Genomic DNA, 27,710 nt, shown 5'->3' on the forward strand with positions numbered 1-27,710 from the left:
CTTTCTTATTTTCTAATGTCACTGTTGAATGTGAAACACTGAGATTTTGATTGTTGACTTGAAACAGTGCTACTCCTGATCGAGGGCTATTGTTTATGTCAAACTCATGCTGTATGATCTTTTTTAAGTCTAAAAAAAAATACGACTCTACTGATACTGGAGTTTTTGTCCTCTGCAGGTTACAACTGTGAAATTTGTGTATAATCATGAGAAATATTTATTATTGCATATGCTTCTTGTGCAACATTTGACTGTCTCAGTTTTTGATTTGGTTAAAAACAAAAAAAAAAGCATCTCAATGTCAAACAGAAATCTTTTTAATAGAATTTGTAGAAGTGCCATTAGAATTTAATATAATTTTTTAATAAGAAAGGTATATTTTATAGTAATCAATTGCTTCAGTGTTAGTGGTGTAGAGATTAGATGACAATCTTTATGCAGAATTGACATTGCTTAGATATTGAGGCAATTTACTTTGATCTATAACTGTATGTGCATTTTCTTTGTTTTGCGCTTTTGGAGTGTGCTTGTGTGTGTGTGCTGTGAAAATGTGACAATCTTGATTTAGATCTTTATTAAGATATACATAGAATTAAATGGAACAACTTTATTTGTTTGCGTGGTGTTCATTCATTTTTTTTCACTTTTTTTTTTTTACACCAAAACATCAATCAAATAAGAGAACAGAAAGTAGCCTTTGACTCTCTAGTAACCCAAGAATGTTATGGAGGAGCCCTTGTCTGACACACATCAGCAACAACCAGGCAGGCTGTGTGTGTGTGTGTGTGTGGGCAGCACTGCAATGTGTACAGAGACAACAGAATGTGATAATACTGCTGGTCTTACAGGCCCTATCCCTCTGAAACCATAAACTGAGCTCAAGGACGAGGCAATTTCAAGATGGTCTCCCATTGTTCCTGACCTGTTGCCAATACTCCCCAAAGCAGATAAACCCATCATAACAACATCACTTGACTCATGTAATTATTAGTTTAAGTTACTTACATCTGCTACAACAACTACACACACATCAGTATAAACAGAAACACACCGAATGGAACTATATGCCAATTCACTGGACATTTTCAATGACGAGAACTTTTAATTATTTCCCTGCTGCACCATGAAAGAAATCCAGCTGCTCTGCTACGTGATCCCAATAGGGATGTGCTCGGGTTCCCACCACCCTCCCCCAAATCCCAGCTCACCCATTCTGGGAACGCCATATAGACAAGGGCCGCATCCAACTGCCCCTGCCCCTGCCCCCATCCATCCAACCTCCACCCCCACAGCCCCCAAAACCACGGCCCCAAACCTCGGCCTCATCCCACCACTCTATTGTGTGCGTGGGTAGTAGCTCAGCCAGGCTATTGTCTGGCCCAGCTCCCCAGCACGTACTTTATGCACAAACAGACGACACAGCGGCGCTAGCCAGGCAGCTCCAACATAAAGAAAACAATGTCCTCCCAAGATCATTCATAAACACCCTGAACAGCCCCGGCCAGCTCACAGTAAATAAGGGCCCTCTGCAATGCTGCGGCCACCTCACACTGTAAACATCCACAGCAGCAGGCCTCAGAGCGCTCTCTGGCACCAGCATCTCACATCTGCCTAACAGAGGGCTTAAACTGCCTCTCTGTATGTGTGTGTGTGTTTCTTCTGGACCAAAACCTTCACATGGAAAGTAGGGGCCATGTGATAGGGCTTAGCTGCAGGGTGACGAGCTGGGATATGTGCAGTGTAACTCGATGGTGTAATAAAACATTCCTCTCTGAGGCTCAAAGCCTGGCTCATTTGGCTGGCAATGCATTTGTGTGTGTGTGTCTTTTGTGTTTGTGTGTGTGTGTGCTTTTAGAGGTACTTGAGAGAAGTTGAGAGCAAAGTTGTAAGTGTCCACCACCTCAACAAGGCCAGCGGTGGGAGCCCTTGACCTCTGAAGGGACGGACTGCCAGGGACAGCTGGTGTGGCCTGTGTTTATTTATTTATTTCTTAACAAAAGACAGGTGGTCACACTTGAAAAGGGCACACAAACACAGTCACACATGCGCTTGTGTACAGACAATGCGCACACGCACACATGCATGGTTAGTTTTCTGTTACCCTCTCTCCATATTAACACGCATGCATATTGTTATCATCCACTTAATTTTGCCATTCTTTTGACTTTCAGAAAATCCAAATAACACAGTTCAAATAAACAAGCTTAATTCAATACAAATGTAAAGGTGAAGCAGTGATGTGACCATTATTGCAAAGCTGGAAGTCAATGGCATATAAAGCGGTATTTTTTTAATAAAACCTTAATTGTATATACTCACATACATTTCTACAAATGCATAAATACATATGTAACAAGTGCTCTCACACTGGGTTTGCCTTTTTTGGACTGGCTCACCCTGACAGTGCCAAGACAAGTGTGTCCTTGGTCCACTGTACAGCTGTCACTTACTCACACTCGTTGACGCATATTTATAGCAGCAGCATCACTGGGCCACACTCAGACCACAGCTGGTCCCCAAAAGAATGGGTGAAAGACAAAGCCACGTGCTCCCGCTGGCCGGCTGCAGTTGGTCCTGTCTGGAGCGCTGTGGGTGATTATGTGGCCCCCTTTCTCCACCCAGCCAAGGAATAGATGAGGACCATTCTTGGGCGGGCACGTGGAGACAGCACACTGTGACCTTTTTTCCTCCTTTAGGTGTCACGGATGTGGATGTGTGGAAAACATTCACAGCTGCTTGTTTTAAAAAAGTAAATAAAGTCATTTTGGAGTCAGGGGAAAAGGAGGGTGAGCATCTGCATCCTCTGCATGTGAAGACACATACAAGTGACTTCACAGAAAAAAAAAATAAAAGCTGTCTGGTGTCCAAAGATCTTAAATATTTATCAACTGCCTCTAAAACATGAAGTTTACATTAAGGAAGAAACACATATTTAGCATTTTTCCTACAACTGCATTTTTTATTATTGATTAGATTTGTGTTAAATTTCCTAACTTTGCCGTTTCATCTTCAATAAAAACAAAGAACCATTCAAATATTAATGTCCTGCTTTCACGTATTTTATATCCATTGCTCAGTTACTTATCAAGAAATGTGCAGACAACTTGACGCCTTGCACGACAGCAGCTGTGTGCTCACTCAGCCAGAAATCAAGCGGTGCCCTCGGACACCAACTGCAAGAGCTCCCCAAAGACTGGAGCCACAACTGGCCCGCTGAGCAGAGGGATGTGACTCAACAGCTCATAGCAGCATTTGTAATAATCTTCAGCAGAGACGCACTCATCCAAGCTAATATCTATAACACTACGTCATGTAACTGATTTCTGTGAAGCAGCGCTGAGGATTTCTGCCGCCAGGAACAATTACGCACAGTGTACAATACCTGACCCTGAAACCAGTCATCAGCAGTGACACGCAGCAGCCAAGAGAAAGTGATGACTGTGCTTCAAGGTCGTGTCCAGCAGGGAATTTCAGCCAAATTGTCTGCTGCAAAAAGTTCAGCTTAACTTCTAGATCTCGATGTTTTAATAAATACAGTGGATAGCAGTTTCTCAAGGTCAGTGCAGGCAGGCAGACAAGAATTCTTTATCATTACTAAGACAAACGTTCCTGCTTTTACCTCAAAATGCCTCTTTAGCATAGTGAGATAAGTTTGTTCAAGCGCTGAAAGCAGTGAGAGGAACTCATCCCAACGGCTCTTAAGTGTGCTGCCACCTGCTGATGTCTCAGCCTACCACACAGAACAGCTGGGAAACCTCTGTAACTACATGTTATGTAATATTATAACCAACTGAGAGGAAACCAAGCTGTATACAAAAGTGTTCAAGTTTATTTGGAATGACATACATATATACAGTATACACACACAAGAAAACATCTGGATCAAAAATAAAAAACATCATAAAAATGCAGACTTAGTATTTCATTTAAAGCAACTTTCATATTCAAGCTTAAACCCACTGATGCGTTCTTCGGTCTTCTTTTTACATCGAACAACCACAGCACAGAACTTCATCATATGGCCCACTGTAACTGTGGAACAAAAATATTACCATATTTACAGTGTCATGGCAGATAAATCTGGTCAAGATGACACATCAGAGTTAGCATGTTACTTTGAAGTACCTCAACATGTGGACAGAAGGACACAGTAAATCCCCACCAACCCTAGAAACCTAATGTATTTTATAGTTTAAACAATAAGTATGGATTATCAGATTGAACCAATTTTCAGATTCGGCAAAGTTCAAGTCTAAGTGAGGTCATGAGTTGCTTTTCACCACAAGTGATGATTGAATGAAAGTAGTGTTATCTTGACTAAAGCCCTGAGGAGGTGTCTGCACATTTCCTTTTCCTCATTTCTTACCATAGCAACAACACAACTTTCTGGGGGGATGCTGCCCCCCTCTGTTGATTGTTGGGACCACTGATAAGTGGAAATGTGCATAAACAGTTTTGACTATTGATAATACCTGTTTAACCTGTGGACAATCACAAAAGCTTAAAAACATTTTGAATACAATAACATTTGAATTTCAATAATGGCCGATTGTTACTATACTGTTACTGTATACATACATTAGTAAACTGAAGCCCCATTGAAGACTAAGTAGAAAATCAAACTGTGACTTACTCTATGATTGTGCAAACAGAGCAGCAGAGACTGGAACAGCTGGAGCACTGCCGGGTACAGGAGGAACAGGCTTGTCGGTCACACTGGGTGCATCGTGTCCTGGACCCCTGGCTCTTCTGGCACACACAACAGCCTGTGGGTGCCACTGGGGCTCCTAAAAACAGACCCATCCATACAGTTTACTGCATCAAGGCAAATCTGTAACAGTTATGACATCTGCTGGCAAAACACATGAACTGAACAATTGTTTTTAGCCAGGAGAGTATTTTCTTTGATCTGATGGACAAACTTGATTTGATTTTAGTTCCTTAGAATCTAATAAATTAAAGAGAATCGCCATAATGTCTGAAGGAGATTCCTAGAAATGTAATGTGACCATTTAAATGTATCTGTATGATAGAGGTTATGGACTTGGGTAGGGGTAAGCTTCTTCATCATCAATCCTTGCAGAAAAAAAAAATGTAGCAGTAGGGAACAGGTGGCTGAATGGTTGGCTGGTGACCAGTTTTTATTGTCAAAACGATTTCACTGATGACAAGTGTGAAATATGACAAACTTCCTGTTGTTGACGTATATCTGAAGTGAATCTTTATTCGTTGCTCCATAGCCCTGCGTTCACCTGGCCAAGTCTTGACTTCGTCTTGACTCACCTTGCGCAGCACTTGCTTTCGTCAGTCTCCCATCATTTCCAATCAGTGTCTGTCCTTTCAGCAGTGTATGGCTGCATGTAGAGGTCTCAGCTGGTACGATGGGCTCCGGGTCTGTGCACTTCTCCTCTCCGGTCCATATTTTACCCACCACGGCCTTGGCGCCATTGAAGAGCAAATTCTTTGTCTTTTCTATGGAATAAATACACTTAACTCACTTAGCCACTTAGCTTATATTTACATAAGTCAAGTGAGATTTCACTTTGTTTAAAAACTTGAAAAGGCGTTTTTAATGCCAAACTAACGAAACAACGTAAGCTATATGCGATTTGTCGCATAGCTGATCTATACAAAGGCAGTAAAGTGACTGCTTAATAAACAATATGTAGTCTACATTGATATGCTACAGCTGCTGCGCAAGCAAAGCTAGTAAACAAATGTCCGTATCGACCAAGCTAACATTAGCTAACTGTGCAAGTAAACGACACACGATCACCAAACATGCTCTTACCGTAAATTTCCTGCCTGTATTTACTCCCGAACACGCCATAATTGTTCATCTCTTGCTGACCGATGTGTATTTTGTACTGGGAAGAGAAAGCTTCGGGGAAAGGATAAGCTCGTTTAGGCATTTTAACTGCTAAAAGTGCTGCAGCGTGCTACTACTGACGCCCAGACTTGTTGCGGGAAAAAAGGAAGGAGACCAATCATAAGAAGACTTTATTATCACGTGGACGCGTAGAGCCAATACGACAACTGCTTTGCTGTCACTTGATCTAGCCTTAATAAACTGAAGTCACGCTGCGTTCAGGGATTCTTGCGAGTTTGGGATTTTTGGGACTTTTTCTAAACAGCTGGACAAAAAACAACAGTATTGTACAAAACAGTATGGATATTAATGTTTGGTCTTTAGAAATCTAATCAGCATTCTTTTGATAATAATGATGTTTAAAAAAAACCCCAGTTCAAAGGTTACATAGATATTTATTATCTAATGAACAGAAGATTCTTTTAGGTGATGAAAAGATGCCACACCATGCCACTCTGTCTGTGCTTCCATCAAGGGAGGGAGTCAAAGTTTAGAACATCTGGATCATGCACTCTCTGGATTTTCCAACACCAACCCACTTGACTAAAAAGAGGGAAAAAAAGAGGAGTAATGTTGAGACATCATAACAAACACTATTCCTTCCACCTAAAAGATAACATGAACTGTTTTTATATGAAGGATCTGTAAAAGGAAACAAAGATAGGTAACTCGTGTTTTAAACATACTGGGAACTCCAATGTGATTCTCAATGAAGCGTATGTAGTTTTGTGCCTTGGCTGGCAGGTCATTCCACTTCCTGGCTGCAGATGTGTCTGTCTTCCAGCCAGGGAAAGTCTCATACTCAACTTCCACTTTGTGCAAAACATCCATATTGGCTGTGAATAAAAGACACGGATTATTACCAAACTTTATGTCTGACAAACGTCATCAAAAGCAATTTATTTATATATTTAATCTGTTCAATTACCTGGGAAATGGGGAATTCTTTTTCCATTGAGCTTATAGGCAACTCCAACTTTGATTTCATCCAGCACATCCAGAATGTCAAGTTTTGTCAAAGCAATGCTGTTGGACGAGTAGTATATCATAAGAAAGCTAAGCTGTTGATCGTTGTTACAAAGTAAACTTCTAATAGTGGTGGTACATGTGCTGCTGTATTCAAACATGACATGATAACGTAATGATTTACTTAAACTTAGTCACTCACGCGGTGAAGCCATTTATCATGTGTGCGTATCTGACGATGACAAGATCCAGCCAGCCGCAGCGTCTCTTCCTTCCAGTGGTCACTCCGACCTCATGACCCCTCGTCTGCAGCAGCTCTCCTACTGCCTGTGGAGGACAGGAAGCAACAGTTTCACCTGTTATTTTACAGACTTAAACGATGTCTGTCAATAATAAACCTGCATAAATATAAATATATGTGCATAGCAGAGTACAATCAATCATCATATTGGCTGGTTTGAACCTTTTGACCTATGTCTCTGTGGTCAGTTCTCATGACAAGTAACATAACCCTGGCTCCCACAGTAAATATATCCTTAACCCGGACTCTGGCCCTAAATTTATCCCTGTGAACATGTGATCTGCAAAAGAGTTAAAGAGTGTTTGAGCCTGTTTGAAAATTTGACAGCTGCACTCAGCCAGAATACACCCCGCTACCCCCTCCCTGCTGATTGTGTGTCAGCCACATGATCGAAAACAAACTGTACATGTCAAGCTAAATATCAGTGAGTTACATAACACGTCATGTGTCTCTTCATATAATACGTAGACTGACGGGAATGCAGGGGAAACATGCAACAGGATTTTTTCTCTCTTACATTGAGCTGTTCTGTGGGGAAGGCTCCAATTCCCACTCTGGTAGTGTAAGCTTTTGCTACACCAAACACATCCCCGATATTCAGAGGAGGGATGCCGAGACCAGTGCACACCCCTCCTACAGTGCAGTTTGATGATGTCACAAAAGGATATGTACCTAAAGAAAATATATTATACATTACAGCAGCTGATTTCCCACAGAGTTCTGGGTGCATTATTGCAATAGAACCTACCAAAGTCAATGTCAAGCAGAGCAGCATTGGCCCCTTCAACGAGAATTTTCTTTGGAGGTCCGTGAAGAGCTTCGTACATGTAATAGACCCCATCTCTAACCATTGGCCGCAATCTCTCAGCGTATTCCTGCATAGAACAGACGTGATGTGTTTCATTGTTGGAGAAAATGTCAAACACTCAAGTATTTGACCAGTTTTTACCTTTAGTTTTTTCAGTTGGTCCTCAACGTCAACTGTCAAGGATGGATACATGGACTGATACTGGCGGACAAGGTTCTTGAATCTGCAAAAAAAATAACAAAACTCTTGCTATATGACTGTAAATAAACGATTTATTTTTCAAACTGGAGCTATTCCTACCTGGTGGAGAAGTCCTTAAAGTCACCCAGGAGGTCACACACGCGAAGACCAGTGCGGGATGCTTTGCTGGAGTATGCAGGTCCAATGCCCTTCTTAGTTGTTCCTATGCTGTGATGTAAAATAAATGTGCAAAAACAATATAGCTTTGAACAGATCATATTGCAGTGTTTAGCTGTAGTTTGGTTCCTGCCCTCACCGCCTTCCCTACCCTTACTTCTTTCCTTCCTGTGCTTGTCTTTCAGTTTCCTGTAAGCCATCAACAACCTGGTGGAAATCAAACACTGTGGAGACAGCAAATAAACTGATAATGTCACAAGCTTTTCATATCCTATTTATAAAGGTTGTGTACACTAATAAACATCTGCACATACCAATGTGAGCTCTGTCAGAGACAATGAGTCTCTTCTCCCAGCCTTTCAGACCTATAAACAGAGATTAGAAATCATATCCCTGCAAGCACAGCATGACTTTAATTTACACTCTTTTTTTTACAGCAATAAGAAAAAATACCTTTCTTGTCATTTTTATCCCCTTCTTCAAACAATCCAGGTAGATGTATGACCACTCCATTACCTGAAAGGAGCAAAGGAAGAGGAGACTGAGTGATTTTTTTGAATAAGGCTGTCTCTTTGAAGACTAAAGACTGAAGCCTTTACCAATGAGTGATATGCTCTTGGTATTAATGATTCCACTGGGGAGAAGGTGGAAGTCATACTCCTTGCCATCCACCACCACTGTGTGTCCTGCATTGTTGCCTCCCTGCAAATCAAGAAACATCATGACCAAGACGACCACAGAAGATTCAGCCACAGACATGCCTCATCATATTTTTCTTTGATAAGTCACACATTCACCAACACATTCACCAAATTTCTCCTGCTGCTTTTTCCTTCTTGTTTTTTTTTTTTAAACAGACTTGGCCAGTGCTGGTGAATCCTCCACTCTGTTCCCCCCCTGACTAAGTCCTGGCCTTCTCACATATCAAGCCAGCCTGAGAATGTGACCTCTCTAGCCCAGTGGGTGGGGCTCTCAAGCCTTCAGAACACAGGGTGCTAGTCCTGTCAGTGGTACAACACAGCAACTGTTGGCAGGTTTCAGTGTGTGCCCCGTTTGCTGGTGTGACCTCTCGAGTGTTACGTGTCTTATGTAAGTAGGCAGACTCTGAGCTGTTTGGAGGGGTTGTTTACTATGAATTTGATGCATTTTCCCTCTAAAACCTGTAATCAGCTGATGGAGTCAATCACAGCACCACACTATCACTCACCAGGAGCACAAACACAACTTGCCCATGACATTTAAAGTGTAAACAGCTTACCCCATTTCACTGATGAAATAATACTTGAGTGCACAGTTACACCATTCAACAGGTTTCAAGCTAATAAATCATCTGTTAAATGTCCCCAGATATAAGCACCTGTTGCGCCACACCAGGGCACCAGAAATTCAGGCAAAGAAACAAAAAGTGCGCTCATTTTATTATAGATGAACAAAACATTTACCTGACATCTGCAGACGACATCAGCTTCAGTCGCCAATAAATCGACGACTTTCCCTTTCCCCTCGTCTCCCCACTGCGCACCGAGCACCACCGTCACTTTGTTCCCCGCGTCGTTGCGCGATCGCTTCTGTCCGGCCGCTGCGGGCTGGTTTGTGTTTTTGTGGTCTTTAGCCGACCAGCTGAACGACATGATGGTGCTGCTGCTGCTGCTGGCTTTAGCCTGTCCGTCTCAAGATGACTAAACTGTCTCCAAGAGTGGCATTGCCATATCTGTAACTTCATAGCCGATGATGTCAGAGCCAGACGCACGGGGGAGTACGTAACCGTGGTCATGGCTCTGTGCGCTGCTGCAGCACCGAGACAACAGACACACAGTGGGGGGGTGTATGGAACATCATCTGATAGATTCATATTTGTGTGACGGGGGTGAAATAAAAACAAACAGCTCAACAACAGACTCATTTCAATTTTATTAAAATATATCTAACATTAAAACTTCAAATGTATACTTTATATCTTCTGTTACTGGTTCATTGAATAATGTATAAAGATCCAAGCAGTTTAGTTTTAATTAATTAAATTAAATATCTTTCACCGAACACTGCATATGTTTCAAGTTAACAGACATCCACTGCATATTACAGCAATTATACAAACATATAAAGCCACTTTTTGTCTTTTAAATATTTCTTCACTCATGTACACAAAAGAAAACCACAATTTACATGAAGTGACAAATTATCGTCCATGCGTGAAAACATTGGTCAAGGGGGGGGGGGCACACTCTGCAGAGGGAAGACTTCCACATCCTCTTCAAATATTCACTTATAGTCTCACACAATAAAACAATTTATATTCCTTCCAGTTTAGATCTTCTTTGTGAAATCAGCATTTTCTTGTCCCTCTTGTTTTCCTTTTTCTGGAGTCACCTAAGGAAACAAATACTCAAATGAATACAGAATCAAAATAGATAAAATACTTTAATACTTTTTAAAACATATATTTACAAAACTGCTGCCTTATAGGCACTTAAAGGCAGAAAAACATACTCACTTGTCAGCTTGTCAGTTTTAAAGGTTTTTTTTTTAGTGATAAAAACATTTTAATGCAATCTCTCAAAGGTCAGAATAGCACAGTTCACAGGAGGCACATGAGACTGTTAGTAACCAACAGTCCCAGTTGCAGATATAAAGAATGGACAAGAAAATATGGGAAGGAAAGGACACAAAAGTGACAGCTTTCATGAGATAACTCAATCCACAATGACTCCACAGTGGATACACAATCTGCACGGCGGCTTGAGTTTAAGAAAACAGCAGTACTGGATTAATGGAGAGGATTAATATTATGATATTGCCTTTAGATTTTAGTTTTCCCAGAACAAGATATTAGAGTCACTTCAAGACACAAGCTTTATAACCACCAATTGGTAGGAGTGTTTAAAGAGAGAGCAAGTGTTAAAAGTGCTGGACAACACAGACAAATGAAATTCAGATTCCAGTTAGACCAAACAGATGACGTGTTATTTGGAACACAGTTCTGACGATGGTTGAGTTCAATTAGGAGGATATGCCTGCTTACAGTTCGCCATCCAATCGATTGGACCTACCTCACTGCAACACACAGCCTTTTTTATGTTTAGTGTGTCCTTTTCCACTGTTACCTTGTGTTTCAGAGGATCAGAATGGAGAACAGAGCATTCAACACACTGACCATAGATTTAAATCCATTCAGCAGTAAATCTTCAATTCAAGGGCTGCAGACTGAATACATAGTCTTTAATAAAACGCCCTCGTATGCATGCAGAAATACTTATGAAAATACACAAAAATAGCCTATAATATAAAAAGTTAAATGCATTAAAAACAAAACAAATACGGTTTTCCCTTTAAGACACATGAACAGACTAGCATTCCAAAGCTGATCTTTATTGAACTTAACAGAAAGATTACCTTGATGGCTCTTCTTTTTGTTTCGTTTAAAGAGCTTCAGCTGTTTCTTTGGTTCGGTCTTAAGGGATGGAGGCACTGCTTCAGACGCTGATGGCAGATCTTCTGGTTCCAGTCCATCTGGCTCGTCACACACTCCAATGCCCTCACTAAGTGTGCTAACATTGCTTTTGAGGTCTGAGTGTTTGTGACTCATGACTTCATCTTGGCCAGATGTTTTTGCAATGATGCATTCTTTCTTCTCATGTCCCACAGTCTCTGGTAAATGGCTTATTTTATTACTAACTTCTTCTTCCCCATCTCCCCTTACACTGCTTTGACTGCTCTGTGAAACATTAATGTCTTTATTAGGTAATGGATTTTCCTCGACATTAACCTTCACATTCATGTTCATGTCATCTGGCTCCACAGACACAGACTTCTCAGTTACCAGGTTAGATGTGCCTTCTAACACAGCCTCCAACAGGTCTGAATCTGAGAGGGAGCATGGACTGAGCACACTGGTCTCGGTTGAATCTGCTGAAAAACCGTTTGTGGGGGGACATGGTTGATGTTCCTCTTCAGCTTGAGGCTGAGGTTGTGGGTGTATCATATCTAGCGCCACAGGTTTTTCTAGGGGTGTCTGTGTCTTCAGGGCTGGTTCTCCTGGGGATGTGTTGGGAGGCACAACTGACCCGTCTTGTGCTGCATTCAGCTGAGGTGGTGCTGGAGTCTCTTCTGACGGGCTGATAAAGCCGTTCACTTCTCCTGTGACTTGGTGACCCTCTGTCTGAGGTTTGGAGGGAGCGGAAGTGGTGGCTGTTCCGGCGGCTTCTTCGCCTACAGACTTCGCACTTGAACCTAAGGGAGAGCAGGCTGTCTTAAATACAGAACAACAATTACTTTGAATTCATGTTATAAAATGAGAACGAGAAGTGATGCGCGACAACAAACGCTGATGCAGCTTGGCGAAACTAAAGCAATGGAGCTACAACAGCCAGAGAGAGAAGCACAGATAGTCCTACAAGGCAGTTTTGGGGATCGGGAGCGGAGCTAGGAACTGCGGATGGAGGCCACAGTCTCTTGTCCTTACCAGGTGGGCAGGTATCCCTATGCTTTTCACTAGAAGGGAGGCTTTCCGAATCGCACCTTGGCCGGGTCTTTCTTAGGCTGAAACCTTTCCTGATATCCGCCAGAAGGTTGTCGATGATGCAGCCATCATTCTGTGGTACAAAGCCTTTCTTGACTGAAAAAGAAGAGTACAAAGATAGTGTGAAATTACAGCTTTGTGAGAACTTTTCAGTACAGAGAAAGAACAAGCTATTCATAACTTACTAATTTTTCCATTCTCTCCTTTTTGTCTCTTGGACTCTTCCTCTGCCAGCTGCTTCTTTCTCTTCTCAGCCTTGGCTGCTTGTTCTTTCCTGGTTTTGTTTTCCTGTTATTATGAAATAAAGGATGTCACTCACTGCCCAAGCACAAAATCCAGCAATTTTTCTCTGTATCATTTCAGCATATGAAATAATAAGATCTTTCAGTTTTTCTGCAGTGCATTGATACACATGCTGCATACAAAACACGACACCCACACACATTCAGCAACCAAGCATGCAAGTAGAAAATGTAGTCCCATGATGTTTAAACAGCCACCCTGACCTTGAGTGCCTTTATGAAAAGACCTCGGAATGTACTGATGGTGCTGAAGAGTTCCTCCAGTGACAGCTGACTAGAGTCTTCACACAAATAAGAAGCAAGGTCACTCCGCTTCATCTGAATCTCAGTGAATTTCTCACTCAGAGTTTCACATGCCAGCAGATTTTCCTGTGACAGATGAAGACAAAAGATGAGAATTCACAACAATGCAGAGTAATCCATTTAGTAGAGAAAATCTTACCTGTAGAAGTTTTGCATACTGCTCCTTCACTTCTTCCACAGAGTTAGAGACTTTCTTGGCCGTCTCATTCAATCGTTTTAGTAAGGCACTTGCTTCCGACTGAACCGATTCCAGATTAACTCTGAGAACAAAGTGCATTGTCATTTGTCTTTTACTAATCTGCTGACAGCAAATTAAAAAAACCCAACAAACAAACATTTGTTTGTGGGGATGTGAATGAGTTCTGTACCCTGCTGCTTTTTCACATATCTCTACATCATCTGGCAGTGCTAGCAGCTCCGGGTGGTTCACCTCTGCTTCCTTTGCAAAACAAGCCAAGCAGTTGGTAATTAAACAAGTTCATGACGGAGGGGGAATACAGCTATGGCAGCTGTTAGCCAGTCAGCGTACCTCCAAGATATGATGAAGCAGCGTAATGCGGCTCTTGTTGGCCTTGGTCTCCGTTAGCTTCAGCAGAGAGCTGATCTTGAACCCTTCAGCATTCCCTGTGTGACTTCCCTGGAAGTAAACCAGCTATTAAAAATGCAAGCTCTGTTTAAATGACAGAAACAAATAGAGGGGTTCTTACGTAGTTGAGAAAATTTCCCACGTCAAGGATGAGCCTGCAGAAACTGGGCATAAGTGTGCTCACTCTGAGAGCTGAGAAATGCATAAACATTGTTAATTTGAATATATATATATATGTACAATACAGGACAGCATGCATGTGCACTACAGATGGAGGGTCTGATATTTACTTACACTGGCAAGCCTCCTCAACCAGCTTGACTTTAGGTTTGAGCATGTCCAACACCGAGGCAGTCTCCTCACACAACAACATGCACTCAATTCTCAACTGATAACTATGGAGTCAAGCAAGTGTGCAAAGTAAGTGCATTGGATTGACAGGATCACATAAAGAGCAGATAAACAATAACTACAGTTACCATGGCACACTAAGAAGGGAGGTGTAGAAACGGTCAACATTTGCCAACTTGTCTCTTTCTCCTTGGAAGGACTTCAAATTTTCAATCTACATCAAGACAGTGAGTCAGACATTCAATTACATTTCAAGTGGGCTGATGAGGGTGGAAAGGCTCTCTTTATAAGGATGCAGAAGTGTTAATAGTACAAACCTCATGCTTCTCTGGTAAGAGCTTTAGAAGCTGTTTTAGAACCTCTACATCAAACTTGGTCCGGTCACCATTCTGGATCATGGCTACAAATTCCTCATTTGTGCTGGACTCAGAATATAAAGTAAAGTATTGATCAGTGAAAAAAATGTCAAATTATAAAGAAAAAAAACAAAGTAAAGTGTGATGTCTCACCATTTGAACTGCTTTAAAAATATGTTCAAATTCAAGTTTTTCTTTGGATCAATAAATGTAATCTATAAGAAAAAAAGAGAGGAACGATAGATGTATTGATTGTTCAGTAATCAGCTGTGAGTGCTGCAGCTCTGAGGAGCACTGTCGAGTGTTGACCAAGCACACCTCTTTAGGCTCCTTCTTGACAGGAGCAGCTGCCCCCTTGTCTTTGTGCTCGGTCACTGGGAGACAGAACAGCTGTTCGATACTGCTGTAGTCCGGCTCGGGTGGAGGAGGCTCTTTCTGAACTGAGGCCCACATGGAGTGACCATCTGTGATAAAAGAGGAAGAAAGTAACCCGTCATCAGCTCGTGTGGTTCCATTTGTCATCACCATCATTCCAAATCCTGTAACATGAGGAAATCCTCTGCAAAGCCCAGACTAAATAACAGCCAAGAGTGGAGAATTGACCGCCCGGAAAAAAACAAAACATCTCCACTTACCAGTAACAGAACGTAGTTTCTGCCAGTTGAGCTTTTTCATCCGCAGGGTGGGGCACCGACCTGCCTTTGTGGGTGCACCGCACCCCAACGCCTGGCTGCTCTGAGCCACAATCATGCCTGGAGGAGGTGGCATGCCGGGGAAGGGAGGAGGAGGTGGAGGTCCAGCGCCCATGCCCGGTAAAGGTGGTGGCGGTGGTGGTCCAGCGCCCATACCCGGTAAAGGCGGAGGCGGTGGCGGTCCGGCGCCCATACCCGGTAAAGGCGGAGGCGGTGGGGGTCCGGCGCCCATACCTGGTAAAGGCGGAGGCGGTGGGGGTCCAGCACCCATACCTGGTAAGGGAGGTGGTGGTGGTGGCATTCCTGGCAAGGGATGAGGACCACCTATCCCTCCAGGTAACGGTGGAGGAGGTGGTGGTGGCGGTGGAGGTGCAGTCGTATTAGGGGGAAGAGGAGGTGGAGGTGGTGGCGGAGGAGGAGGAGGAGCCGCACACACTGGCTTCTGAGAGGATGCTATGATTGTCTCTGGTTTGTCTGTGTCTTCTTGGTCCAGGCCAGTCTGCACAGCCTTGTGAACTCTGACCACTGCTCCGTCCAATTCATAGTGATCCACACTGATTTTCCCTTTGAAAAACATCAGCCGCTGCATGATCTTCTCGCAGGACTCAATCTGAGCTGAAGCACAAATCCAAACAGACACACAAACACAAACAGATGAACCCCATTTCAATCAACTTCTCCCATCACAACAAAAGCTTTTAGCCATACTGTCACCTGCTGATCTTTCCTGGATAATGACTCCCCTTCACACATTTATCACTGATGTGGCCATTAGCTAGCCATTAGCCTCTTCTGAGTGTTGACCTAATGTGAATGAACTGCTGTTGCTGTGCTGACTCACAGTCCTGGGCCAACATTATGGCTCTGTTTGTGATGGCCTCCAGTGCCAGCCAGATATCTGAGCGTCCTGGTCCCAGCACCAACAACGTCTGCAGGATGGACAGCAGCTGGAGAGAGACTGGAGAGCTGCTAACCTGCACACACACACAAGCAGATGAATCAAGGTTATAAATAAGCAACAGACATAAACAGGTTGTCACTTAGTTTCCGCCATAGATGATAAAAGCTTTCCAGAAATCTGCTCTCACCTTGTTGAAGAGTGTAGTGAAGACCTCAGTGTGATTGCTCATATCAATGCCCCCATATACTCGCAGCAGCTCTTCCTCATCTTCAGCCATTGCCTCTTCAAAAGCCTCACATTGAATAATCAAGTCTTCATCCTCCTGCTCCCTGCACAGCAGATATACAGATCACTGAGTTCAATAATTAGATGCCATTTTATTAATGCAATGCAAAGGACCGTTGCTTAAATTACTGTTATTAACAGACAGAAATTGACAACTTCTTTTTCTAAAAGCACTCAGAATGGCCTTTTAAATGAACCGTAGTGAGTTGTAGTATTAAGGGACTGGCAAACTCAAAAGGATGGCTCACCTCAACTTTGGCAGAATATCAAGCAACTGAAGGCCTGTACAAACAAAGGAGAGACAATGAAACACAGTCCAAAGTAATTATTAGGTTTTAAGTATATCATAAAATCACAACACACATTTTCTCACAGTAGCATATGTTACTTCTGAGGAAATGGCAGGAAGTCACAGGTGAGCAATCACAAAGGAGGAGTGGCCAATCAGATGTCTGATTAGTCCAAGGTGGTGAATGCAGGAGAGAGAGTTGAGGAAGGACACATGGTCTGCCGTCTGGGAATCCAGCTTAAGCTATAGGTTGGCCTCCTAGTCCAATTTTGTTTCTGTATATATGATGAAAAAGACTTGAGTGGCTCTGAGAGGAAATAACCTCCTCAAATGGACGGCTACATAATTGAGTTTCACTCAGGTGGTCTCAAAGATATCATTTGTCTCCTGTGATATAATTAGTGTAGTGATGACATTCTCCTTCCACTGAAACTCACCAGTTGCGATGCAAAACAGATAAATACACAGTGCTGTATCCACTTGAGATTTGCTAAGTTCCCGGGCATTTTGTCAAAGTGAGAATGAGGCCATTAGACCTATTCTTAGCAAGACCCAGTGACAGAGACATTTGTAATAGAGCTGATGGCCTGCTTTTCCCCTTTGCATTTGTTAACAATTTACCGCAGTGTCACTATGATCACAATGGGATTATAAACTAATTAAGTAGCAGCTGAACAAAGAACTTACCAATAAACTCCTTTCTCATCTTATCTCGCTGCCTGAGGTCCTCTGTGCCAAAGATGATAGCGTTGATGACACTGAGGAGTGTGACCATGTAAGGGACGTTATCCGTGGCCTGCAGCTCATTCATGATCACGCTGAAGCGATACTGCTGCGTCTTCACACCCTGAAGGGAAAATGAAAGTCAGGGTAAATCCTCAAGTGATGCACTGACTCTGCAAAGCTTGTGTGAGAAACCTGCCACTAGAGGGCACTATTTAGAGATTAATCAATAAGAGATGATGCAGATTCATTAACAGCAAATCTCACAACACATAACTACATCTGAAAATAGACTTGTCCACATATTCCTCTACTCACCTTGTAGTGGTCCAGTGCATCAAGTGAGAGGCGATGACCGTCTGTAGAGAACATGCTGAGAGCTGCAAGGAGTTCAAACACCTGCTTCTTCACCATGGTGTTGGAGGTGTCCAAAGCTGTGGAACATGATGATAGCAGACATCATTACAGATACTCATTTAACACCAGTTTCTTTTAAATCAGATTTAATTCAAGCTCTTCTCTATATTCACTGCTCTCACAACTAGACCCAGACAGAGTGCTTTGTTTTGTCTTTCAGGCAATGCAACGTGAACTTTGCCCTCTAAAGATGTGGCGTTGTACTATAGATAAATGTGTATGCAGGTTGGGGGGAAAAAACATTATCCACAACACACAGACATTTTAACGGATGTCCTCAAATAACCCTTAATGATTCACGTCTGTACAGACAGTACAGGATTGGAAAATTCAGCTCAGTACAATGAGTCACAAAGAACCATGTGAGCTATGACCACTTTAAAATAATATTCCATAAATTGTAATTTATATTACGTATGTAATTGTATTATGTGACAACTTTAACATGTCATATGTTTATTTCTGCACTAAAAGCAGCCATTTTAACTATAAAATATTTGGTGCTATGTTTATTTTTTTGCATGATTTTCCATGTGTGTAATGCTTTTATGGTTAACCTTGAGACAGCTTTCGAATGTATCCCTCATTCTCTATGATGAAGTGGATCCCTGCTGATGAGTTCATGACTGCACGGACGCAACTGACACAGGTGAGCTGCAGGAGGGCATCCGCGATGCGAGAACATCCCCGCCCGGACAGCCTGTCGAGGGCCTCCAGGAGGAGGTCTAATCCACTCAGTTCTAGGAACTGGACCATCCATGTCTGGTCACTGCCTTCTAGGCGACGCTTTAGCCCGGAGTAGTTGACCACAGTGGGAACTTGTAACAGCCTGATGCACAGCTCCGGATCAGCACTTTCCAAGTTGGCCTCCTGCTGAGTGTCAGAGTCCTGCGAGGAGCCAAGACGACCTCTAACTGCAGCCCACTTATTTTTCCCATCGGATTTCCCTGACATGTTGGCTGGTAGAACTGTAGAGAAGAAAAAATTCAAGTTAATTTCACAGCTTTGTTGATATTATATAGATGAAAAGAGACATTTTGCATCAAATTTGATCTTCTTTCAGACTGTGCCTGTTTTCACTGATAACCAGTATGTTGTCATTGCTATCCAGAATCCAGAGGAAGCATGCCAAAACAAGCCCTTATCAGAAGGAAAAACAGAAAGGGAAACGATAGCTCTGCACTTTGTAGATGAGTAAAAGACATGTCAGCAGTCCAGCCATGACCAGCTCTGCCAAACATTCCAACTTAATCCTGCTGCAGAGAGAGATCTGCTGTGAGCGCATCAAAACTTTAAACAAAGCCCGGCTTAATGTTGCAAGCAGTGTAGTCTACTACATAAGCATGTGTATTTTCAAGTTTAAAACTGTGACAGAAAAACACATGAAAAGCTTGTAAAGAGGCATGAGCGTGCAGAAACAACATACCAGCATATGTGACACAGACATGACTGACCCAGAAGTGGCCTTCTCCGTGCTTAGGGCACAGTCCACTCCTTCAGGAACCTGTCCAACCCCCCAGCTTCTTTTGAGTATAAACACATTCCCACACGCTAAAAGAATCAACAGTTTGAGGGACAAGCCAAAAAAGGGGAAAACTTTCTTCTAATGCCTAAAAATACTTTCTCTCTAAGCTGGAGTTATAAAGTGGAGCAGTGTACATGAATGTGTGCTTCCTCTGTCTCCTGTTGTTGATTTTACACTTGGCATGAATGTAATGCACGGTTGTGACAGTGAGTGATGAGCATGAACAAACACAATGCTCTGAAAAAGGTCATATAAAGAGCCAGACTAAAAAGAAATGCACACAGGTCCCCCATCCTGAGAGGAATCTCGCTTTTTTTCTGTATGTTAGGAGCTTCTTTTTTTTTTTTTTTACACAGCAGCTTGCAAATGGCTTAGAGGACTCTTTCTTTTCAGGAACAGCATTTCACAGTGAACAGAAGTAATGACTTGTGAAAAATCCGACAAATTGGATTTGAATCCACTCTGTTGAGTCAAGGTAAAACAAGGCTTTTCTTTTCTCACATTTTCTGGCAAGACACTTGTCGGCTATGACTACAGCATTTCAGTCCTGCTGCCAGTGTGCGAGTGTTACCGTGGCAGCAAGCAGCCAGACAATGGGGTTTTACAATAGGCCTTCTCAATACTCTTCAAAGAGCTGTGTTCATAGATGGAATGTGCCCCTGCCCCCCTTTCAGGCTAATAAGAGTGATGCCCAGCAATCCTTTCAAAACATGATGTGACACATTGTGTTTTCACTTTCAGTGGGAGGAGAGAACAAAAGTCGCAAGTTGACGCCTGTAATCTGGAGATAATTCACAGTCATGAACACTTGACATGATGATAGTGTGACTTATTAAGATGCACTGTCTGAGAATTTTGTCAAACGGGTCCTCATTCCTGCAAATCCACAGTTATGACTAGGCTGGGTGTGTGACGCCCCAGCACGGCTCAGGAATTTATCAGAGGGAAGGAAAGGACTTTCCTGGGACAGGAAGCATGGCTTATGATAAACATGCTGCTGAGACAAGCTGAAGTTTCTCTTTCAAAATTTCAGTTTTATAACTGAGGAATTCATTCCGAGTGTTCAACCTTAAGCAGCATAATCAGAATGCAGCATTTGCACATTCCTTTGTGCGATCCTCCTCAAACATAAGCAACTTTCATTTGTCGACCTTGTCTGCCAGAGCTCCCACATGTACCACTAATAGCAGGCTGATTCACTGCACACAGGACAAACCTACTCATCCATCCTCTGGTAAAGCCGCCCACACAGCAGCCCACTGCCACTGTACCGCATCAACACGTAGGAACATGTCCAATCAGTCATTTCCTTTGAGACATATGGAAAGCTTGTGCATGGGAATACATGTGATTTACATACATTTCAAAAGCTCATTGTTTAAATAGATCCAGAGGAGAATACTTGTTGCCAAACCAGGTTTGACCCTTCGGACACTAAGATAACAGTTATGTTGGAAAATTTGCTTGTTGCTTGGAAGTGCTATGCGCACTTAGGAAACCTTTTGCAGTATCTGCAAAATGCTCATTGCAACACAGAGCATCTGGTGCTCGTTTAACTCACATCCTCTCCACCCCTTTCTGCTATTGCAGGGAGTGATCGAAAAGCCCGCATGCCTGCACAAGCACATTTTGTACATGAATTGCTGTATTGTTTTCTTTATCTCTAGGAATTCCAAACGGATCTGTATCAACAGCCCGCATGGTCCAAACCATTAAAAAAGATCCCGCAGTTTAAATGTTTCCCTCCTTCATACTATAAGGCAGCAAGGTTTGCAGGAACAGCCCGTTACTACCTCCAGGATGGAGCGACATGACTGCTGTCACTTTGCCAGTCTCCATCACGCACTGGCTCGTTATTAATAAGCACCTGAAACAGCGACATTAACAGTGCGTCTCTGCTACTTTGCGCTGCGATTTCCCCCCTTCTACATTCCAGGAGACATAACGGGACTACAGTACAGTCACCTCTCTGTGGCAGGAAAACAAGGCGCCAGAAATCCCAATGATCGCTTCTCAGTGGCTGCTGCACCATTATAAAATCACCTATATGATGCCTTACCTGGTGTTATCCCAGAAATAAACACTTGAAGAATCGCGTCCTCTGAGGTCTTCAGGTGAAGGTGCTCCTCCCAGCCATCCAGGCAACCTTTTTCTCTCTCTCTCTGACTAAAGATGAGATGTGGATGGACCCTCTGATATGTGCGGCTCGGTGTGGCGGGTCAGATCCTGGAAGCCTGTGATATGTGCATGATACAGCTTTCAAATCGCTACGGCCCCTGAGCTTTCACTCACTTGTGACAGACTTATAGTGAAGTAGCAGCAGTATTTCTAAGCTCAAACATCCGGTCTGAACTTTCAGAATAAAACGCAGGAGTATGCCAACGTGTAACCTCTTAATGCATTGCGTAACTGCAAAGAAGATGTATTTTTTTAAAAATACAATAAAACATCTGTTACGCAAATTTGTACATTATCAAAAAGTCAGGATCAAAAGAGAACAAACGGCTGCAACACTTGGTGTTGCTGCAAATTATTATCCACTTTTCCCTCAGAGAGTTTTCATGCAGAGCTTTATATTTTAAAGTTATAACTGTTGAAAGCTTCTTTTACCGCCACACTGCTCTGCTGCCTTGCGCAAGTTTTTTTTATCGTTTTATTTTGAAACCAGAAAGGCTTCATTTCCGGTTATGTCTCTCGGTTTTTGTAACTTGAAGCTGTTTGTGATGCTGGGTGCAGCTACTGGTTGGGCCCTCCTCCCACACTCATCCATCCCATCAGCCCAGGACCTGACCTCGGGCGGACAGTATACAGCTGCTGGTAGGGAAATAAACTAATTCTCCAAACCAGTCAGCGACTATTGACAGCACAACATGCAGTGCAGGCTGCAATCGGATTACACCGAGATAATGTGGTTAAACTGAAGGCACAGTGCCCCAGACTTCAAGAGCTTTTGCTGCCTTAAAGAACTGTGTGTGGTAATTGTTTTTTTCCCCTCTGAGGAGTGCTCTCATTGACTTTTAACCTAAATTCAGATTCAAGAATCCAGACTTTATTTACAGACACCTACCCCACTTCACATAGGGTTTAAGAATATATTACTGTCTTATTATTTTTCAGCAAAATACATTTTGACCCACTGCTGAAGTTCATTAACGATAATGATGGGTAAAAGCTGCACAACGAAACTCTGACACTCTACATCAGCTCTTATCATCCCCTTCCTGACCTTGGGCTATTTAGCTTGTTAGGATGTAACAGCCTGCCAAAAAAGAAGAAAATGTTGTTTTACTGTTCTTGGTCCCCTTATGTTTTTTTTGTGTAGATGCTTCTATTAGGAGACCACTGAACTCAAGTTACAGCAACAGACTTGGACATGGAGCTGAGCCTTCAAGCTCTCACAGAGAAAAGGATGATCACACGTGAGACTGCTTTGTTCAAACAAAAGCTGCTGAACAAATATGAGGAACTCATCATGAATAGCCGAGCTTGTAAAACAGGATTGTGATATACATCAGATGGAATCAAACACTTTAAAGTTAAGGTCAACATCATTGTCATGTTGCCATTTATTGTTCTGTGTATACACACAGTGTCAGCCTTAAGCTATACAACCCTCAACCCCGGGCGGCCACTCTTATCTGTGATTTCTGCCTGATTAACTTATACTGTGCTTATTATAAGTATCACTGAACGGGACAAGAACAAACTAATCAAAAGGGCTCTGTTCAAGGCTGTACTTTGGACTCAGTGGGTGAAAGGAGGATGTTAAGCAAAGGAGCGCTACTGTGTCCACACAATAAATGTTCCATGGTTCTAATAGCTTGATAGGCAAACCATCAAGCATCCAGACCAACTCCTCACACCCTTGGTGGGGACTGTCAGTAGCTCCTTCAGCAGCTGTGCTGCATCCAGTTCAAGAAGAAACGCTACAGAAGGCCCTTAGTCCCAACATATAACATCAGTGTGTCATTGGACTGCTGCTACACCGGTAGAGCCACCTACATCCTCAGAACATCTGAATCTTGTTCGTCTTCATGTTTGTACATTATAACCAAAAACTAGAAATACACTTTCTCTCTGTGCAATACTGCCCTCATCCATAGATATCATCATATTCTATTAGATCATTTGTACTGTCTTGTCCTGTAATGGTTGCTGCTGTAACAACTAAGGCATCCTGGAGAGAAAATAAATAAATAAACAAATACATAAATAAATCTGTCAGCAGGAGCATCCTGAGAAGAAGAGTTTTTTCTTCATTCCTAATATTCCTAATTATTCCAAATAACAAAAAAATTCACATCTGGAAATACAAAACATGAAAACTTTTATTTCATTTCTAAAAAAAAACATTTCATAATAACGTATTCAAATTAAAGTGATTTAATTCTAAAAAAATTACTGATTTTAAACAAGTGTCACCCCGGTTGAGACACTATACCAGGAACTAAGTCCACAGAGGGAAAAATATAGATAAAAAAAACCCCAAAACACCCACACAAAACTAATGGTAAGGGGTTAAAATGTTTCAACAGTAGCACCTGGTTTTTCAGCTTTCTGTCTGTTTATACAATTAAAATTGGCACAAGGTGTCTGCCAGACAATTAAGAAAAGCTAAACACTTAATAAACACAGGCTATGATCTAAAAGTAAACAAAGGTGGAGCCTAGTTGCCCAGATATTAAACACACGATGTGTTCGTGCCTGTAAAAGCTGACTGTGTGTTCAGGAGGCTCAGATGACACACACACACACACACACACACACACACACACACACTGACACACACACACACTGACACACACACACACACTGACACACACACTGTGACTGACTCTCAGGCCAGCTGCTGTGGCTGCTCTGTTACAGAGAAATAATCCCAGAGTTCAGTCTGATTTACAGTCACTTTATTCATAAGCATGAGGTCATTTAACATGAGCCGAGACCACTTCAGGGTCAGTGGAGCTGAATACTGGATTCTGATTGGTCAGTTGCGTTCTGCCACCTCTTCTTTCTGATAAACAGAGGATCCTGACCAATCTGTGAAGTTATGATATTGAGGATGTGTTTACAGCAGTGATTCCAGATTCAACCCCCCAACCTGCATATGGCTGAACAGCTGTACTTCCTGTTTCCTGTCAACAGGTGTCCTTCAGTCCAACCAGACGAGCGCTCTCCTCCCATACACACACACACACTCTGACACACACACACTCTTAACCTCCTGTGTTTCGTGTCGCTGGTGTGCTGTGATGTTTTACCCATGATGCTGCTGGGTTTGTGGCTTTCAGGGCTGCAGTCAGACGTTCAGTGATTGGCTGCAGGAGAACTCCCTGACCATCATCGCCATGGACGTCGCCCTGCTGTTACTGCAGGTAGTAACACTGCACTGCCTGCAGAGGGCGCAAACACGCCTTTGTCACAGTCTGAGGGTTTGTGTGTGTCTTCACTGAGTCACCAGCAGATCACTTTGACGTGTCAGCACTTCCTGTCTGCTTCTGATTGGATGGTTTTGAATCAACATGGCGGCCTGTTTGTGGTTATATGACATAAATATTTATTAAGGGTGAAGAAGAAGGAAGATCAGCGCAGCTCTGTATCTGTTAGTAGATGAGGTACTGAGGTAGGTACTGAGACCAAGCAGCATAAACTGCAGTTCCTCCAGTGTCCACTAGAGGCTGTCTCATACAGTGAGTCTGGACGGTAACTTATGTTACTCTAGCTCCATCACACTGAGTGTTTCCGCCTCTCTGCAGGTGGCGCTGTTCGTCATGGCGGAGTATCTGTACCGTGCATTTGGAGAAGGCCGCGCTCTGAAACGGACCGATCTGCTGGCTGGCAGAGACCACACCCCCACCGATGACCTGGGGGAGCTGAACTACGCCTACCATGACCAGGTTGGAGCTTACATAGACCCCCATCACCTGCCTTATCACCACGACGACCACGGCCAGGTGTCTGTGGACCAAGTGCAGAGCTACTAACCTGCTGCAAACATTATAGGCTCAGGTTCTGGTTCTGGAAACATGAGCCTCCAACCAGCCTGCGGTCTTTTACCCTCTGTTATCTAACAGACAGCTTCTCAGAATACTCACACACAGCTTAGAGCAGGCACAGGCACAATCATACTTCACAGTAACATATCATGGATGAGATCATCGGAGTGACATCACATATATGTCCATAGTAAGACATATGGACAGACTGTCTCCACAAAGTCCAGCAGGCCATGCTGCTGACACAGGTTCCTTCGAGAATTCTTCCAACACAGCCTGTGTTCAGAGGGAAACCAGAGTAAGATGAAGCGTTTAGACAGAAGACTTCTGGTCCATGATTTATTTAAACATCAGAATCAGAATCAGAATCAGAATCATGTTTATTGCCATGTAAGTGAAGGGGGTTCACATTACTAGGAATTTGCCTTAGTGATTGGTGCATACAAAGAACATATAACAATTAACATGCAATAAGATAAAAACTAAGATAAAATTAAGTAAATAAACTACAGTCAGGCTAAATTTACATGACTGACATGGCGTAACAGACATACAATGAACAGAACATAAAATACTGTGCAGATCAAATGGTAAACATAGACCCTTACATGATCGAATGGCACAGTGTAATAATGTAATAATGTAACAGGTACCACATGGATCGGTGAGGTGGTACTCGTGTGCAAGTAGTGCAAGATGGAGTAAACAGTGCAAATAGTCGTCATTGTGCAGTGACTATACTAAAGTGACCTTCTGAAGACAGTGCAGAGCAGTGCATTAATTACAGTTTAACAGTCCAACAGCAGAGGGGAAGAAGCTGTTCTTGTGGCGTGAGGTTCTGGTCCGAATGGACCGTAACCTCCTGCCTGAGGGGAGTGGCTCAAAGAGTCCGTGTCCAGGGTGAGAAGGGTCAGCTGTGATCCGACCTGCACGCCTCAGAGTCCTGGAGACGTACAGGTCCTCGATAGATGGCAGGCTGCAGCCGATCACCTTCTCAGCAGAGCGCACAACACGCTGCAGTCTGTGCCTGTCCCTGGCAGTGGCCCCAGCGTACCACACTGTGATGGAGGAGGTGAGGATGGACTCAATGATGGCCGTGTAGAACTGAACCATCATCCTGGCTGGCACCTTGAGTTTCCTCAGCTGCCGCAGGAAGTACATCCTCTGCTGGGCCTTTTTGATGAGGGAGCTGATGGTGAGCTCCCACTTGAGGTCCTGGGTGATGGTGGTACCCAGGAAGCGGAAAGAGTCCACTGTGGAGATGGGGGTGTCTGTCAGGGTGAGGGGGGGTGATGGAGCTGGCACTTTCCGAAAGTCTACTGTCATCTCCACTGTCTTCTGGGCATTCAGCTCCAGGTTGTTGTCAGCACACCAGGACACCAGACGGTCCACCTCCATCCTGTAGGCAGACTCATCCCCGTCTGAGATGAGTCCAATGAGGGTGGTGTCGTCAGCAAACTTAATCAGCTTGACAGACTGGAGGTGCAGCAGTTGGTGTACAGGGAGAAGAGCAGAGGGGAAAGTACACAGCCTTGGGGGGGTACCGGTGCTGATGGTCCTTGTTTCCGAGACATTCGCCCCCAGCCTCACATGCTGTCTCCTGTCTGTCAGGAGGTCAGTGATCCACCGGCAGATGGAGTCTGGAACATGCAGCAGGGACAGCTTGTCTTGGAGGAGAGCTGGGCAGATTGTGTTGAAAGCAGAGCTGAAGTCCACAAACAGGATCCTAGCATAGGTTCCCGGGGAGTCCAGATGCTGCAGGATGTAGTGAAGAGCCAGGTTGAGTTTAGCTGTGAACCAGGGTTTGTCATTGTTATAACTCACCCTGGTGCGTGTTGGCACAATACTGTCCTCACAGTACTGTATATATGACGTCACAGTGTCTGTATACTCATCAAGACTATCAGTGGCAGCCCTGAACACCTCCCAGTCCGTTGTCTCAAAACAGGAGCGAAGCTCCTCCACAGCCTGGCTGGTCCACTTTTTAGATGTCCTCACCACAGGTTTGGAGAGCTTCAGCCTCTGTCTGTACGCAGGAATCAGATGGACCATCACGTGGTCAGATAGTCCAAGAGCTGCACGGGCCACTGCGCGATATGCCTCGCTTATCGTGGTGTAACAGTGATCCAGTGTGTTCTCCTCTCTGGTCGGGCATTTGATCAGC

General features: G+C 43.3%; 4 protein-coding genes across 6 annotated transcripts; all 4 read right to left on the reverse strand.

The window, feature by feature from the left end:
- Positions 1-3,807: 3,807 nt before the first annotated feature.
- Positions 3,808-6,103, reverse strand: siva1 (SIVA1, apoptosis-inducing factor). The gene is made up of 4 exons (XM_028395946.1): positions 5,792-6,103; positions 5,284-5,472; positions 4,634-4,787; positions 3,808-4,032 (listed from the first exon to the last, which is right to left on the reverse strand). The coding sequence occupies exons 1-4, from the start codon at positions 5,910-5,912 to the stop codon at positions 3,984-3,986; spliced, it is 513 nt and encodes a 170-aa protein (XP_028251747.1). The 5' UTR covers positions 5,913-6,103; the 3' UTR covers positions 3,808-3,983.
- A 141-nt stretch (positions 6,104-6,244) lies between these two features.
- adss1 (adenylosuccinate synthase 1) lies at positions 6,245-10,068 on the reverse strand. Its single transcript, XM_028395945.1, has 13 exons — positions 9,744-10,068; positions 8,901-9,003; positions 8,755-8,817; positions 8,616-8,666; positions 8,459-8,525; positions 8,245-8,352; positions 8,086-8,167; positions 7,885-8,011; positions 7,654-7,808; positions 7,038-7,162; positions 6,798-6,895; positions 6,556-6,705; positions 6,245-6,412 (listed from the first exon to the last, which is right to left on the reverse strand). The coding sequence occupies exons 1-13, from the start codon at positions 9,930-9,932 to the stop codon at positions 6,360-6,362; spliced, it is 1,371 nt and encodes a 456-aa protein (XP_028251746.1). The 5' UTR covers positions 9,933-10,068; the 3' UTR covers positions 6,245-6,359.
- A 120-nt stretch (positions 10,069-10,188) lies between these two features.
- Positions 10,189-16,375, reverse strand: LOC114427567 (inverted formin-2-like). Of its 3 annotated transcripts, none has more exons than XM_028395710.1 (15): positions 16,252-16,375; positions 15,354-15,993; positions 15,037-15,182; positions 14,872-14,933; positions 14,680-14,782; positions 14,491-14,576; positions 14,306-14,406; positions 14,133-14,203; positions 13,955-14,062; positions 13,794-13,864; positions 13,565-13,685; positions 13,327-13,491; positions 13,006-13,108; positions 12,764-12,916; positions 10,189-12,531 (listed from the first exon to the last, which is right to left on the reverse strand). In XM_028395710.1, the coding sequence occupies exons 2-15, from the start codon at positions 15,985-15,987 to the stop codon at positions 11,555-11,557; spliced, it is 2,901 nt and encodes a 966-aa protein (XP_028251511.1). In that variant the 5' UTR covers positions 15,988-15,993; positions 16,252-16,375; the 3' UTR covers positions 10,189-11,554. The 3 variants fall into 3 exon arrangements, with proteins under 3 accessions (XP_028251511.1, XP_028251510.1, XP_028251509.1); XM_028395709.1 differs by having other exon boundaries at positions 15,354-16,025; positions 16,125-16,265; XM_028395708.1 differs by having other exon boundaries at positions 16,125-16,253.
- A 465-nt stretch (positions 16,376-16,840) lies between these two features.
- On the reverse strand, positions 16,841-21,838 carry LOC114427569 (inverted formin-2-like). Its single transcript, XM_028395711.1, has 5 exons — positions 21,610-21,838; positions 18,583-18,993; positions 17,927-18,042; positions 17,573-17,732; positions 16,841-16,878 (listed from the first exon to the last, which is right to left on the reverse strand). The coding sequence occupies exons 2-5, from the start codon at positions 18,977-18,979 to the stop codon at positions 16,841-16,843; spliced, it is 711 nt and encodes a 236-aa protein (XP_028251512.1). The 5' UTR covers positions 18,980-18,993; positions 21,610-21,838.
- Between the last annotated feature and the right edge of the window lie 5,872 nt (positions 21,839-27,710).

This window comes from Parambassis ranga, chromosome 22, assembly GCF_900634625.1.
Source record: "Parambassis ranga chromosome 22, fParRan2.1, whole genome shotgun sequence".
NCBI classification, from domain to species: Eukaryota; Metazoa; Chordata; class Actinopteri; family Ambassidae; genus Parambassis; species Parambassis ranga.

Coding starts and splice junctions, on each gene's coding strand:
- siva1 (XM_028395946.1), bottom strand. CDS start 5,912: ATGCCTAAACGAGCTTATCCTTTCCCCGAAGCTTTCTCTTCCCAGTAC. Junction 5,473..5,791: donor ATACAGGCAGGAAATTTACG/GTAAGAGCATGT, acceptor TTTATTCCATAG/AAAAGACAAAGAATTTGCTC. Junction 4,033..4,633: donor TCTGTTTGCACAATCATAGA/GTAAGTCACAGT, acceptor TTTGTTCCACAG/TTACAGTGGGCCATATGATG.
- adss1 (XM_028395945.1), bottom strand. CDS start 9,932: ATGTCGTTCAGCTGGTCGGCTAAAGACCACAAAAACACAAACCAGCCC. Junction 8,667..8,754: donor GGATAAAAATGACAAGAAAG/GTATTTTTTCTT, acceptor CTCTGTTTATAG/GTCTGAAAGGCTGGGAGAAG. Junction 6,896..7,037: donor ATGATAAATGGCTTCACCGC/GTGAGTGACTAA, acceptor CTCGTCCAACAG/CATTGCTTTGACAAAACTTG.
- LOC114427567 (XM_028395708.1), bottom strand. CDS start 16,163: ATGTGTGAAGGGGAGTCATTATCCAGGAAAGATCAGCAG. Junction 13,492..13,564: donor AGTATGCAAAACTTCTACAG/GTAAGATTTTCT, acceptor CATCTGTCACAG/GAAAATCTGCTGGCATGTGA. Junction 13,109..13,326: donor TTTTCATAAAGGCACTCAAG/GTCAGGGTGGCT, acceptor TCATAATAACAG/GAAAACAAAACCAGGAAAGA.
- LOC114427569 (XM_028395711.1), bottom strand. CDS start 18,979: ATGTCAGGGAAATCCGATGGGAAAAATAAGTGGGCTGCAGTTAGAGGT. Junction 18,043..18,582: donor CATTCGAAAGCTGTCTCAAG/GTTAACCATAAA, acceptor CATGTTCCACAG/CTTTGGACACCTCCAACACC. Junction 17,733..17,926: donor ATGCACTGGACCACTACAAG/GTGAGTAGAGGA, acceptor TTTTCCCTTCAG/GGTGTGAAGACGCAGCAGTA.